The 16,188-nt window shown below is 42.7% G+C and overlaps 1 protein-coding gene across 5 annotated transcripts in view; it reads right to left on the bottom strand.

Moving 5' to 3' along the window:
• The window catches only part of LOC120395285 (WD repeat-containing protein on Y chromosome-like), a 91,525-nt gene that overhangs the window by 54,385 nt on the left and 20,952 nt on the right, over positions 1-16,188 (bottom strand). For all 5 annotated transcript variants that reach the window (XR_005592566.1, XM_039519549.1, XM_039519567.1 and 2 more), the window contains 6 exons: positions 14,016-14,069; positions 9,386-9,469; positions 8,739-8,804; positions 7,523-7,753; positions 6,403-6,485; positions 5,390-5,482 (listed from right to left, as the gene is read on the bottom strand). Coding sequence is in view for 4 of the 5 variants with exons in the window: in XM_039519549.1 (XP_039375483.1) it covers positions 5,390-5,482; positions 6,403-6,485; positions 7,523-7,753; positions 8,739-8,804; positions 9,386-9,469; positions 14,016-14,069 (611 nt within the window). In the remaining variant the exon portion in view is untranslated. The remainder of the gene's footprint in view (positions 1-5,389; positions 5,483-6,402; positions 6,486-7,522; positions 7,754-8,738; positions 8,805-9,385; positions 9,470-14,015; positions 14,070-16,188) is intronic.

Genomic DNA, 16,188 nt, shown 5'->3' with positions numbered 1-16,188 from the left:
AAAAAGGCAATGTACTTAGAGTGGGGTCAGCATACTTAAAGGGGCAATGCACATCTCTCTAGGTCTCTCTCACACACACACACATCCAAAATGTGTGCCTCTGTCTCTCTCTGCCATGTTGTGTCTCCTCCCTCCATCCGTGCTGCCTTGTAGAGTGTGAAGCTACATTAACAACAATGTATTAAACCTTGGCTGAATGTTAATTCATCATTTAGCAGCAAGGCATTCCCTGGGAAATATGGGGAAATTGGATTCACTTAGCATCGTTTCGCTTAAAGTAGCATTTTTCGGGAACATAACTACAATGTTAAGCAAGGAGTTACTGTATGTTGTTTATGCACTACCAGAAGGCACTCGGATACTACAGTGATGAGCGAGATAGAGATAGTGATGAAGGAGAATACAAACAGAATACTTCTCTATGTTACCCCTGTTTTTGCACAGAATGACAAATTGGTGAAAATTATTTCACTACTTTGACACAAAGTATAAGCCACTCCCTCATTCATGCCCCTGCTGAATTTGGCCTTGACATTTCCAGGGACCCATTTACTCCATGTTGCATTTGGCACCAGGAATTTAATGCAGAATTTAATGTCATAAATGCAGAGTTTAATGCCATAAACTAGAACACAGACTGTGCACAAGGAGAATTTTTTTTAAGTGAAGAAAAACAGTGGCTCAGCATGTCCAGTTTGTTCAATATCTTCATCAGTGATTTAGATAATGGCATAGAGAGTACACTTATGAGGTCTGTGGCTGATACCAAGCTGGGAGGCGATGCAAATACTTTGCGGGATAGGATTAAAATTCAAAATGATCTGGACAAACTGGAGAAATGGTCTGAAGTAAATAGGATGAAATTCAGTAAGGACAATGCAAAGTATTTCACTTAGGAAGAAGCAATCAGTTGCACACATACAAAATGAGAAATGACTGCCTAGGAAGGAGTACTGCGGAAAGGGATCTGGGAGTCACAGTGGAACACAAGCTAAATATGAGTCAAGAATGTAACACTGTTGCAAAAAAACAAAAACAAAACAAACAAACAAAAAACGCAAACATCATTCTGGATTGTATTAGCATGAGTGTTGTAAGCAAGACACAAGAAGTAATTCTTCCGCTCTCCTTCACGCTGATTAGGCCACAACTGGAGTATTGTGTCAAGTTCTGGGTACCACATTTCAGGAAAGATGTGGAGGAATTGGCGAAAGTCCAGAGGAGAGTGTGACGTTATTGACATAAACTGGGATGATATAGATCATTGTTGCAACCACTGTTATATATTTGCAGCAAATATTGTTCAAAAGTTGTCGTGTGAGGTGTCTATAAAGAGGTTATGATTTGCTGGTTATGATTTTTCTATCTGCATCTGTGTATCATTTTTGTAGTTAAAGTTATGAATATTGGCTATGTACTTGTATCTCAATGTGTTTTGATTCTAAATAGCCTCAGTGAAGCATTTGGTCAGCTCCTTGAGAAGGGACTATTCTCAGCAAGTGCCCAATCAAGAAACACTTAACTGACAATGGACTTTGGGAGATGCCAATCCACATCTGAGCTTTCCTAGAAACCTTCAAACTACCATGTAAACAATGGCGTCCGCCTGCAAACTGAGCTATGCATGGATATGTGACTTGCCCATGTGACTCCAAGCACCATCTTGCTGCTGTGATTTTCCACAGTAAGAACAAAGAGGGGTCCTTCCAGGGGCAGAAAACATAAAAGGCCCTGAAACTCCTTCAATCTTGTCTTCAATCCTGCTTCTGACCTCTGGAGGGACTTTGCTACAAACTGAAGCTCTGAACAAAGGACTGAATGACCCACTCCAGCTGTGGATGTACTCCAGAGACCTGATCTGAACCTGCAGTTTATTCTATCACTGCTACAAGCCTGAACCAAGAACTTTTCCATTACTGTATCTATTTGATTCCATTTAACCAATCCTTGCTCTCATCTGTATCTTTTTCCTTTTATGAATAAATCTTTAGATTTTAGATTCTAAAGAATTGGCAACAGCGTGATTCGTGGGTAAGATCTGCCTTGTATATTGACCTGGGTCTGGGACTTGGTCCTTTGGGATCGAGAGAACCTTTTTTCTTTTACTGGGGTGTTGGTTTTCATAACCAGTCATCCCCATAATGAGTGGCACTGGTGGTGATACTGGAAAACTGGAGTGTCTAAAGGAATTGCTTGTGTGACTTGTAGTTAGCCAGTGGGGTGAGACCAAAGTCCTCTCTGTCTGACTGGTTTGGTTTGCCTTAGAATGGAAAAACCCCAGCCTTGGGCTGTAACTGCCCTGCTCTAAGCAATTTGTCTTGAATTGATACTCTCAGAAGTGTCCCACCAAGGGCAGCATCATTACAGAGAGCAACATAAATGATTAAAGGTCTAGAAAACATGATCTATGAGTAAGGCTGTGAGTCTGTCACGAAGGTCACAGAAGTCACAGACTTTCCCGAACTTTCCTGTGACTTTCTGTGATCTCTGTGACTTCTGCAGCCAGTGCTGGGTCAGGGGCTGCCCAAGTCAGGGTGTGTGGGAGGGGACTATAGGCCGGGGATTGGGGAGTGCTTACCTCGGGGTGGGGGGCTCCCCAGTTTCCACAGCCCTGCAGCTCCTAGGTGGCGAAGGGGCCGGGGGGGCTCCACACCTCACACCCACAGGCCCCACCCCAACAGCTCCCATTGGCTGCGGTTCCTGGCCAATGGGAGCTGCGGCAGCTGGTGCTTGTGGCGGAAGCAGCGCACCAAGCCCCCTGACCCCTCCACCGCCTAGGAGCTGCAGGGACGCAGAGCTGGGTAGGGAGCCCCCGCCAACCCACTCCCACCCCCAGCAACAGCGGGGTCTCCTGGGCCACCTCCCCCAGCACCCGTGGTGCCCTGGACTGCCCCCCCACTCCCTGCCCCCAGAGCTCCCGCGGTCCCCCGCCCAAGTTTTAGTCATGGGTATTTAAGTCATTGACAGGCTCTTACATCACTACAGTACTTTTGAAATCCTACCTCAAGTAATTTGCCCAAGGTTGCATAGGAAGTCTGTGTACATGAACACATGACAGATGAGTGTTCTGGTAACATTTTGAAACAAAGAGAAACAAAATACCTTTTTATAGAAAATAAAATGAGGATTTCCAGTTGCTTAATGATCTCCAGTACTCGGCAACTACTATAGAACTTCATGAGGAAGCACCGCAGTCATTTCATCCACACTACTCAATTTTTACCACAATGTCCAGTCAGAGTAATCTCCTACCTCCCACCCTCACTGCATATTTATCTGTGCACAATATTCTGGTGATAGCTTCTCAACATGCACATGACAAAGTCTCACATTCACTCCCCATTACAGCCCTGATGCACCACTGTACTTTGGCACTTGCCTAACTTTAAGCGTATGAGTGTCCCAGTATCTTGCTGAATAAGAGCCAAAATGTACAAATTAAAGTAAAAAACTAAAACCCTGATAATTGTCTATAGGGATAAAATAATGAACTGACAACGAAACACTGTATGTCTGACAGGATATTGTAAAGAAATAGCACAAGATACCACAGAAACAGAAAAACTGAACACTGAGATGATACCAAGACCAGACAGATATCACAAATAAAATATCTTGGGTCTAAAAGTGTGCAATGAAATACTATTCATAGAATCATGGAATATCAGGGTTGGAAGGACCTCAGGAGGTCATCTAGTCCAACCCCCTGCTCAAAGCAGGACCAATCCCCAACTAAATCATCCCAGCCACGGCTTTGTCAAGCCTCACCTTAAAAACCTCTAAGGAAGGAGATTCCACTACCTCCCTAGGTAACCCATTCCAGTGCTTCACCAACCTCCTAGTGAAAAAGTTTTTCCTAATATCCAACCTAAACCTCCCCCACTGCAACTTGAGACCATTACTCCTTGTTCTGTCATCTGCTACCACTGAGAACAGTCTAGATCCATTCTCTTTGGAACCCCCTTTCAGGTAGTTGAAAGCAGCTATCAAATCCCACCTCATTCTTCTCTTCTGCAGACTAAACAATCCCAGTTCCCTCAGCCTCTCCTCATAAGCCATGTGCTCCAGCCCCCTAATCATTTTTGTTGCCCTCCGCTGGACTCTTTCCAATTTTTCCACATCCTTCTTTTAGTGTGGGGCCCCAAACTGGACACAGTACTCCAAATGAGGCCTCACCAATGCTGAATAGAGGGGAATTATCATGTCCCTCGATCTGCTCGCAATGCTCCTACTTATTCAGCCCAAAATGCCGTTAGCCTTCTTGGCAACAAGGGCACACTGTTGACTCAAATCCAGCTTCTCATCCACTGTAACCTGCCATAAATATAAAGGGAAGAGTACCCACCTTTCTGTATACAGTACTATAAAATCCCTCCTGGCCAGAGGCACAAAATCCTTTTACCTGTAAAGGGTTAAGAAGCTCAGGTAACCTAGCTGGCACCTGACCAAATGGACCAATAAGGGGACAAGATACTTTCAAATCTGGGGAGGGGGAAAAGGCTTTGTTTTGTCTATTCTTGGTCTGTTTGTTCTGTGTGCTTGCCGGAGACAGATCAAGAAGGCAAGCAATCCAACTCAATTAAAATTAGTAAGTAATAATAAGGGAATGCATTAGCTTACTTTTATTTTCGCTTGTGATTTTCCTTGTCTAGAGGGAGGTTTTGTCTAGAGGGAGGTTTATCCCCGGATTCGTAACTTTAAGGTTTTGCCTAGAGGGGAGATCCTCTATGTTCTTGAGTCTTTTGTTATTCTGTAAAGTACTTACCATCCTGGTTTTACAGAGGTAATTCTTTTACCTTTTCTTTAATTAAAATTCTTCTGTTAAGAACCTGATTGTTTTTTCATTGTTTTAAGATCCAAGGGTTTGTGTCTGTGTTCACCTGAACCAATTTGTGAGGATATTATTCTCAAGCCTCCCCAGGAAAGGGGATATAAGGGCTTGGGGGATTATTCTAAAGCCTGCCCAGGAAAAAGGGTGTAGGGACTTGGGGGGATATTTGGAGAAGGTAGGGCTCCAAGTGGCCCTCCCTAAATGTTTGTTTAAATCACTTGGTGGTGGCAGCGTTACTTAATCCAAGGAACAGGGGAGTTTTTAACCTAAGATGGTAGAAATAAGCTTAGGGGGTCTTCATGTGGGTCTCCACATCTGTACTCTAAAGTTCAGAGTTGGGAGGGAACCCTGACAAACCCCTAGGTCCTTTTTTGCAGAACTGCTGCCTATCCATTTGGTCCCTAGTCTGTAACAGTGCATAGGATTCTTCCATCCTAAGTGCAGGACTCTGCACTTGTCCTTGTTGAACCTCATCAGATTTCTTTTGGCCCAACCCTCTAATGGTCTAGGGTTAGGGTTGACCTGGGACTGACAACATGAACATAGAACATTGCTTACCAATAGTCCAGTTTTAAAGGGATTGCTTCCAAACCACTGATCTGGCAGTACGGTTCAAAGTTGGACATCTCATACAACTGGATTTCACGATCCCTGCCAGAAAAAAAAAGACAGATTTTAAATGAGCAGCAGGCTTCAGTCATCCCTTTGAGGCACTGTTAAGCTTTTCTTTTAAATATTTTGTCTTTTAAGATATATTTTGTATTGGGTGTGAAGTGAAGTTAATTTAAGGATGTTGTTTTTCTAGCAGTCCTGGAGATTGAAATCTTCTGTTTAACTATCAAACAAGTGTTTTGAGGATGCTGCAAGACCATCTTCTTTACACGGCCCCACCAATGTATCTAATCCCTGACCCCGAGAGACCTCCTCTAAGGGACCAGTCTCCATGTTCATTCCATCCTTGGCCTCTTAGCAGAGGACTCTAACAAGCTTGCAGTCTGTGGTGGTGATTTTCCAATTAGGAGCACCCTTTCATAGGAACTTGGATTGAGATCACCAATCTCATTGCACAAAGGCCACTGAGCAGCCATCAGATAGGAATAACTTTTTGTCATTTCATTACCAGTTTGGGCTGGATTTAAATCCTGAACCTGGTATTTAAGGATTTGGGGGTGGGGATTGGTACAACAATTTAGATTCAGGCACTTCAGGACAAAGAACAGGTTTTATTTCTTTAAAGGGGCATGCACAGCTTTAAATTACAATTATTAATAACCTAATAAATGAATTAATTAATGACAATATGGTCAGCACATGCTTCCCTATTCTGCATTCCGAATCTCACTCTACACAGACCTGGAAGGACTCTCTGTGGCTGTGAGAGGGCAGCTCAGGCACCATGAGGCTGTCCATAAGAACACCAGCTGTGACAGTGTTTTTGGAACATGAACTCACATCACCAACTGTTTCACTGATGCAGTGTTATTCTGCAAGTTCCCAGCCCCCAGAGATAGTTAATGCTGATAACACCACATTCATTTTTAGTTCTGATTCTGGTAAAGAAGAGAACTTACCCAGTTCCCAGGATGAGTTTGTTGTAATGTGTCATGACAGTGAAATCTGTCGCCCACTTAGATTTTTTGTTGACAGGTTTTTCCTAAAAAGTGAGAGAGCTAGTTGTCATCCCTACATTACATGAAAAGACAAGACTCCACATCTCGGGGCTAAGTCTGTTCTTGGGGACACTGTTGCAAACCCACTGAAATGGGTTGCATGGATTAACTAGGAAGAGTATATGTCCTTTATAGCCAGATCCTGCAAAGCACAGGTCACTTCCCACTGAATATAATGGGAATTAAGAGGCACTCAGCATCTCTTGGGATCAGCCCTTAGTTTGTTTCATTTCCCAAGTCCCTCTGAGTGGAACCATTTCTTACATGAAAAGCTGCCGCCTACAGGATATACCCCATAAGCAAAACACAAAACATTATATGGTGTCAAATTATTATATACAGGTCCAATCCTGCAGGGTGCTGAGCACTCAAGTCCCACTGAACCCTGGTAGAGCTGACAGCCATTGTCACTGGATCAGGACCTACAGCACTCACATAAGGTTAATACCTCTGAGAATTTACTCGTGAACAGCGTCACACTCAGCAAATGCAAGTTTGTTCTGGTGATGTTATTCTTGTTACTATTTATTATCCTGTGGGCAGAGTTGTGGAGTATTCTAGAACCACCAGAAGAGGGATGGTTCTGCCTCAGCTCAGAGGACTGGACTAGATGACCTCTTGAGGTCCCTTCCAGCCCTACATGTATGATCCTTCCTCCACCTTGCTTGTGTGGTTTCAGTTAAATTCAACTGCATTTGACACGTACTTTTCCCAAGTCACCTCAGGAAAAGCCAGGAGGGTGCTCAGGACCTCTGCAAATCCAGCCATTACATGCTTTTATTCTGAACACAGCATTTAAAAAACCATTTCTGCTTTAAATCACCATAAAACAAGGGAGCATAGTAAAAACTTATATTTTAAAAGCAGTTCCCTATTGTGCCGGTAATACAGCAGAATCACTCATGAATATCATGATTTACAATGTTATATTTAAAATAAACAATTTAATTGTCAATGAAATCAAGAGTTCTAGCATTTCCATGAAACCTGAGCGGTTAATGAGAAAATAAAATGCACCTACAAAAACCATCTTGCTTCGTTTCAGCTTTAGTTGTGGAGACCAGAAGGAAATAACTCCATCTTCTTGGGTCATTACTAAGGTGTTGTCAAACAGAGAACAAATGCGTAGGACAGGCTCTCCACGAGAGCGTTCTTCTATCACAGCAGGAAGTGAGAATGTCAGCTCCTTTAATCGGGCAGATGACACATCTTGTTCTGCATATTCTAGCTGCATGTATGTACAGAATTCATCCTAGTACAGAAAAGAGCTGGTGATTCATAATTATAATAGAAAGACAGCTAATATGTTACTATGGTGGTGCCCAGAGGCCCCAATGAGAATTGGGGCCCTTTTGTGCTAGGCATTTTACAAACATACAGAAAAACAAGGTACCTGCCACAATGAAATTGTAATCTAAGATGACAAGATGAAACAAGCTGATGCAATAAATAGAAGGAATATGAGGGAAAGGACAAAGGCAAATGCAATAGGAATATGCTGCTACACAGACCAGCAAGGGCTCCTGTGCTTAAACGCTTTGCTGAACCATGTGTTATGTACACAACTTGAGGGTTACAATTTTTTTATTTAGAATAATAGATAATTAATAATAAATAAATTATTATTATTATTATTATAAGATAGAAAAACATATGAGCAATCCTCACTGGCCATCTACCTAGTCATTATTTCTAGCAGGCAGAAACAATGTCACATTCTATATTAATATCATGAGATGCAGGTACTTTATTTTTTGAGCATCAATTGCATGCTTAGTGCTGTACAGAACAAAGAGAGCATTGACAAGATGCTGGAGCTGTGAATTTATGTAAGTTTGATTGAAAACGGATTCCAGGATAATTTTCCTAACTTCTTGCTCACTTAAGTCAAAATTCAACCATGAGACTTGGACCCCTTCCTAGGTCATACTCTAAAGTAGGACAAAATGATGCATGCTGTGTAATATTTTCAATTTGAAACAATAAATCTCATTTTAATACTCTCTCTTTCAAAAAAATTCTGTAAACTGTAATTATATAATTTGCCCCTTCCCTTTGAATTAAATTTGCACCACTGATTTTAAAAGGTTTGGATAAAATAAACTTTTATTCCCACTTGAGCTATGTCTCCGGAACTTGCAGATCTGCGATTCTCACACACTTTCCTTACTGACAAAGTTTTGTTCCACCAACTGCAAAAAGCCCCCAAAACAAACACCACCCACACATACACTCACCCACTGAATTCTTCCAGTTGCAGCACAGTCTATTTTCATGAAAAGTTTTTCTATTTGTTCATCACTCTATGGGAAAAGGGCATATTAAAAGTATTGTTATATATTACAAGTGCAATATATGAAGAATAATGAAAAGATTTTAAGTTTTCATTGTGCATCTCTCCCCAGCTAGGGACAATGGGTTTTGCAGATGCTACATTATTTAGATTTTTAAAAAATTCTGTTGAATATAAAAATTTGATGTCCTACCCTGTTTCCAAATGTGAATCACATTGGAATATTCCAATTTTGTTATGTTTTATCTAAACTTTTCAAATCCTCAGATCCGAAGACTGAGCACAGAAAAAAAAAAGTTCCAGATGTTGTTCAGATCTGTTAGGAGAGTTGTCCTAAAGGGTTCAATTCTGCAGTGTTCACTCAGGAGAACTCCCAGTTTCAAGCCCAAAATGGAACTTTAACACTCATATGCTTTGAATTTTTATTACAGATGTATAACGTTCTCGGGTTTGCAGGAAGAAGCCAGCCAGTCCAGTGGCTCATGGATCAAATATATTCAAGATTTCAGGGTTATGCCCACAGAGCTGAGCTAGGCTTTAATGTAAAAGGTTTTCCATTATACAACTTTTTAAAGAGAATTGCTCACTTACTGTTCTATGTGGTGTCATACACGTCTTCACTACCTGCTTGAATTTCTCGATATCCAGTGACTTACATCCATTCTTTTCTAACTCCTGAAAGCAGAAGCAATAACAGGCAAATCACAGTTAGCTACTGAAAAGGATTACCTTTGGTTTGCTTATTGTAAAAGAGCATCGTTATGTGAGTGCTTTAACATGAACCTAATCTTCAGGACCATTTCCTCTTTAAAACTTGGTCATAGTATACTATACCATACTGTATATGGTGGGATGCCACCTGAATTTTTACAGTCCACTAGCCTACAAAACATGATATAACCTTAGCTAGCATTACCATAGATAGATGCTTAGATATGCACGTATCAGCCTATTGCTCTAAATTCTAATGTTTTGGCTGAAATCTCTCGTGCTTTCTTACTCCCAAATTTTTTTTTAATAATATCAAGAAAATCTGTATAGCTATTTTTTTAGTTACCTGAATGTGATAATATTGTTTATCCCACTCATTAAAAATAACCTCCAAACCCTTGCCAAAAAAAGTATTCAGATTGATTTTGCACTAGGATATATAAAAAATTATGGTAGTTTCAAACATCTAATAAATGTAGCTTTTTTTGAGAAAGGCTTAGTTTGCTAAATTTGGGAAATGCTGGCAGAGAGAATTATAACTATTAGGGAAATAGTTTCCAGTGTATGCACCATACTTTAATTTAATTTATTGATTTAATGTGTTAATCTAGCTGGATATCCAGAAGATCCCTCCCTCCCCAGTCCACAAAGGACCCAGATTCAGGATCTACCGGTTTCCTTATTTGGGAGGCAAAGAATTTACAATGGGCACAGTACCAGTGGATGCTAGTGGGTATCAATATTTTCACAGCTTGGTATATGTGCCAAGTACCCAAAAGCATCCATTAACACTTTTCAGTGCATACATGGGTAGCAGCAACTCAAGGAAATGGGAACACTGAGACCATATTCAAAATGTTTGGTATCCAAGAAGAGTATTACAGCAAGTCATGGAGCGTATAATGGAAAACGACGAGTGTACTTGTAAAGTAATCTAACATCAACCAGAACCAGCCTTTTACTGTGTTCATTTATGACGAGTAGGAAGCCTAAGACAGACCACAAGGTTAGAGAAACATAACAGTAATGGGAACGTTATATGAAAAGGAACAACATGCTCCTCTAGTCTTACCTTCTAACATGCTGCTGTTAGCAAGGGTTGGCATAGCTGTAAATGCTATAGTACTGCTTGGCCAGTCCATCCTATCACAGGACACCTGGTATCAAGGGAGACTTCTCGATAGGATATTGTGGGTTTGTAATACATATCAGGCCAGACTGTTGTTCCATAGATCCAACACAGAGAGGGCCCACCTGTTCCATACATTGGTGGGTGGCTTAACTGCTTCCCTCCACACCTAGCAGGGCACTCTCTGGTCTGTACGGGGTGGGGAAGAGGGTAGCTGGGAGAAGTGGATGGGCTGAGGGGAGCATGTAAATCCTCCTCCATCTGGTCCCAGGGAAGGACCCTGGAAAAGTTAATATGTCTTGGAGCTGTACCACCTTTGTGGTATAATCCCTGGGTCTCGGAGGCCGACACAGACAGAGGAGAGTCCAATGAAGTCATGCTGCCAGGGAGCTGGACGAAACTACCAGGGCCAAGGGAGGGGCACAGGATGTCTGGGTGAACAGCCCTGGCCTCCCCAGACCTACCTGGTTTGGGGGCAGTCTCTGGGTCACATTCCACAAGTGAGGAAGAAGTTCAATCCTCCCCATGGCCAATGGGGCAATTTGGAACAGTGGTCAGTGTCCCATCTACCAGCCTGCAATGATGTTCAGGTCCATGAACTGAGCAAATACATCTCTTTCCCCACCATCAATCTGAAAATATGCCCCTCAGGCCCAGGCTATAATTGGCCCCAATTTTCCCACTCTCCACCGGGCTCTAAAGCAGTGCAAAAAAATGTATTAATAGAGTCTAGCCTGAAAGTGGTGAATTATTCCTCCTGCTTTTTATTTTTTCTTCTCTTGTTCTTTCCTTCCATCTCTCCTTTTAACCTCCCTATCACTATAGTCTTTTGTCTCTTTCTCCCTTTTATTGTTTTAATCTCTCTCTTTTATCACTGCCCCTTCCCTGGCTCCCCATCCTTTCTTTTCCCTAGACCCCCACCTCATCTCACTCCCCATCCTTTCCCTATTTCCTCTCTGCCTCTCCCTCCCTGCAGGGCCCAATCCAAATCACATAAAAGACCTTGGAACAGCTCCCATGGACTTCAGTTGGATTGGGCCCTTCGCTCCCCACCCCCTTCTCATTTCTTTCTCACTGGCCACTTTTCTGGGTCACCCCATTTGTTTCTCCCTCCAGCCACGTAGCCCTGTTTCATTCCTGCCCCCGCTCCCTTTTCCTGATCCCCTGTGGGAGCACAGGCGCTCTGAGCTAGTAGGACATGCTTGGCTAGAAGTGCAAGTGTCAGTTTGAGCCTGAGCATTGAGTTTTGCTCATTTCAGACCATATATTAATGCCTCTCAGTGCTATTTCTAGGGCTTGAATTCAGCCAGATGGGAGGAGTCACTGCACTTCCAGAACTGATGACTGCACTGCTCAGCTTATCAAACTTCCTCTAAAGGGTTGCAACATTTGTACAGTATCAGAGGGGTAGCCGTGTTAGTCTGGATCTGTAAAAGCAGCAAAGAGTCTTGTGGCACCTTATAGACTAACAGACGTTTTGCAGCATGAGCTTTCGTGGGTGAATACCCACTTCTTCGGATGCAAGTAGTGGAAATTTTACATTTGTAAAAACATTTGTACAGATTTCAGGAAGCTGCTAGTAGGGGGCTTAGTCAGCACATTCATCTCATTTTAGGTTGGCTCATTGACTCCTTCACAAGCAATTTGCCAACTTAAAAAACTGCTATTTTAGTTACTGCAGAGATTCTCAAGCTTTTTGATAATTTGGCTCATCTCATCAATGGTATGGCCCCATCACCACAGTATCAGACCACCTGTAATGTATTTATCCTCACAACACCCCAGGGAAATAGGGAAGTGCAATTACCCCCACTTTTGCAGACGGGGAACTGAGGCCCAGAGAGGCTAAGGAACTTTCCCCAAAATCACACCAGAAGTCTGAGATGGAGCAGCGAATTGAATTCAGATCTCTCAAGTTCCAGGCTAGCACCCTGATCAGCCTTTCTCTGACAGAAACTTCCCCGGCCATTCACAGTCATGCAGACAGGGCTAGTAGCGGCCAAGGGGAAGGGGCAGCACGTCGGGCTCTTCAGCAGCAATTCGGCAGCGGGTCCCTGGGTCCCTCTCGGAGGGAAAGACTTGCTGCCGAATTGCTGCCGAAGAAGAAAGCGGCACGGTGGAGCTGCCACCGATTGCGATCGCGGCTTCCCCACCCCCCACCGCTTGGGGCGGCAAAAACCCTGGAGCCGGCCCTGCATGCAGACCACCACCTTGGGACTTCTAGAACAATAGCAGCATTAGGGAAGTATTTAGGTATTGGATTGCAACAAGTTTCCTCTTTGGAGAAAAACAAAGTACCATGCTACCTCCACTGCATGTTTCCCTTGTACCTGCTCCTCCTCTACCTTTGCACATGCTGCCTGGCCACGAGCTTCCTTCTCCTGCTACCTAGGTGTTAGGTTTACTTCCCCCTCAGACATTCCTCTCCTTCTATTAGCTCCTGCCTTCTCTCCTTGCAACAGCTCCTGATGGTGGTTGGCGGCTCCAGTTCCTGAGCACAGCTCCCATTTCCCCTCTTCCTCCTACAAAACAGCAGCCCCTCACTAGGAAATTCACACTGGTGTCACTTCAGCATAAAGGAGACTGCAATAGTGCTGTTGTCTGCCATTAGGCTTTTGCACTGTGTGTAACCACACTGACGTACAGGCCACTGGTAGATCTGCTCTCTCTGTATATTGTTCTTTGAAATCATTGGGAGTTCACTGTATTACTGTCATTTAATGCAATAACTTTACTGTAGAGCCCCTGATCACTTTTGCTGCTTGTCCTTTTGCAGAACAAACTGGGTATAAAGGAATGATCCATATATTGGGGTTTTAGAGTCCAAAAAACCTGATTTTAGAACACTGATCCTAAAATATTTGCATGAGGCAAATTGTATTATTTTGTACAAAGACATGTTCCACAAAGAATGTTCAAATCTTCTGGGCATTCTGCTAGACATATGCATTAAAAAAAAAAACATATATAGTTCAGAGAAAAAAGAAAGAGTTTGTCAAGTTAACAATTAAATCCACATGTTCAGCCTGAAATATTCTTTACCAAAAAGCAAACTAGGAGACACTACAGTTCTGAGAAACAAACATGAGTATGAGTGACGACTACATATGGAAACAAACCTCAGTGCATAGTGTACCTATTAACAACACTACATAAAAGCACAAGACATAACATTACATGAAACATCTGAAGCACCAACCATCATTCTATAAATGATTCCTGTATTACAGTGGTACCCAAAACAGGCTCGTCACTATACAGATAAAAATAGTTCCTGCCCCAAAAGTTTATTTCTAATCAACACATTGTTTTGCATAAATTGGGCATTTCCTTTTGTGATCAGGGCTACGTACAGATATGATTTCACTGATAAAGTCATACCTGAAAAGCTGTATTTAGTTTCTGAAGTTGTTCAAGGGTCACTTGTTGTTCAATCTTTCCAAAATAAAGAGAGAAAACAAGAGTTAAAAAAATATATATACTGTATTAGAGCCACACATTTAGTGAATACACAAAGGTGACACATCAGCATGCAATGGAATACACAACTGATACGAAGCCTGAGCGTGCTCATGTCTAAAAGGGAGTTGAGAGGAAAGGAAAGAAGAGGATCTCTACTAATGTACAAGTTAAACCAACTTCTTCTTTCCCCTCAGATTGTTTTCTTAAACATCATTGTTGCATCAATGCAAAGAAAATCCCAGTTGTACATTCTCTGAATTAAGATTCAATCCTACACAAACTGAAGACAAAGGGGGTTTGTAATTGCCTGTAACCGGAAGAGGATCAGGCCCGTTCTTTGTTTTAGCAAAATCATCTTTAAACTAAACCTCATGACAGACTAAAGGCCTGATCCTGTAAAATATTGAGAGCACTCAACTTCACTTGACTGTTTTCAATTTCTACTGAAGCCAAACACGTTGCTGGAGATGCTCAAACCACCACATGATCAGACCCTCAAATATGAAATCTGTTTTTTATATACCTCTATGACGACAAAGTAAAGAGCATCCATCTATCCTTCTCCCTGAATCCCTTTGAATCCAGGAGGCAATATTTACTGTAAGTGTTTTAGGCGTTGTTATTTATTCAGTAGAATGACAAACAATTGTTTCAGACATTCACTGAGCTGCATTCGTCAATAATGTATTGAATAAACAATGTGTCTTTTGAAGTTGTAGTCTATGAGACCCTACAATTGTTGGCTTCATTGAAATGGTAAACAATGCATCAGGCTGCATTTCACTTTGGTGCTAATCATAATTATTAAGGCAATGCCTAAGGACCAACCAAGGACAGGATCCCATTGTGCTAGGCACTGTACAAACAGAGTAGCAAACAGTCCCTGCCCCAAGGAGTTTACAGGACAAAACAGACCCAGGGTAGGGGAAAGGTTAGAAACACACAAACAGAGCAAACAATGTGATGACAGCAAATCTGAGGTTAGTTCCACAATTTTTTGAGGGCAGGCAAGTTTAGTTTGGAAGAGATCAGCTACCTGGAAAGAAAACTGAAGGGAGATGGGCCACTGAAGAGCAGGGGGGTGAAGGGGACTGGGCAGGGGAGAAGGTGGTAAGAGGGGCAGGTATGGAATGCAGCTGAGGTTAAGAGAGTCTGAGGAAGGGGAGGGAAAGTCCTGTCAAAACTGTACACAGGTCTCTGAATTCTGCTTTGTCCGCTTCTACTAGACAGAGCATCTGGCTGGGTCCTCCCTGCAGTTCCACTCTACCCCAAACCCCTCACAAGGCCACATGGCGGGGCAGGGGGGAGGTGTGAAGGCAACACCTGGATCCTAGTTTCCCCAGAGATGGGGCGGGGTGTCTTCACTGCACAGTTCTGGGTGCAGGCCAAGAAGTGGGTATTCACCCACGAGAGCTCATGCTGCAAAACGTCTGTTAGTCTATAAGGTGCCACAGGATTCTTTGCTGCTTCTACAGAACCAGACTAACACGGCTACCCCTCTGATACTTGACATCAAGGGAACTGTCACTCGAGATTGTGCTGCCCAATACTTGAACTGATCCACATTTTTCAGCTGAGTGCCTTAGATGAAGATGGCTGACACTGGGGCACTAGAATGAGGTGCTGGTTGGAACAAGAACTCTGTCTTCCTGAGATTGACGGTAAGTCCAAAGAGCTGGGATGCTTAAAAAAAAAAACTATCAACAATGACCTGAAGGTGGTCATGTCTATGGACTATCAAGGCGCAGTCATCTGCAAAAAGTGCCTCAATGAGAAGTCTCTCCAGCATCTTGGTCTTAGCATTGAGTCTTTGAAGATCAAAGAGGGAGCCATCAAGTCAGTACCGGATGTATATCCCTTAATCCAAGTCCCTTGTGGAATGGCTGAGGACACAGACAAAGAGCAAATTGAACAGCACTGGAGCAAGTACGCAGCCTTGCTTCACTCCATTTGAAATTTCAAATGCCTCAGAAAAGTCACTGCTGGTGAGCACTAGCACTGTCATATGGTCATGGAACAGATGGATGATTTATACGAACCTTCTTGGGCAGTCCAGTTTATGTGGAATAGCTTGTAAACCCTCTCTGTTGAC

This window comes from Mauremys reevesii, linkage group 1 (genome assembly GCF_016161935.1).
Source record: "Mauremys reevesii isolate NIE-2019 linkage group 1, ASM1616193v1, whole genome shotgun sequence".
Lineage (NCBI taxonomy): Eukaryota > Metazoa > Chordata > Testudines > Geoemydidae > Mauremys > Mauremys reevesii.
This window is presented reverse-complemented; position numbering and strand designations above follow the sequence as displayed.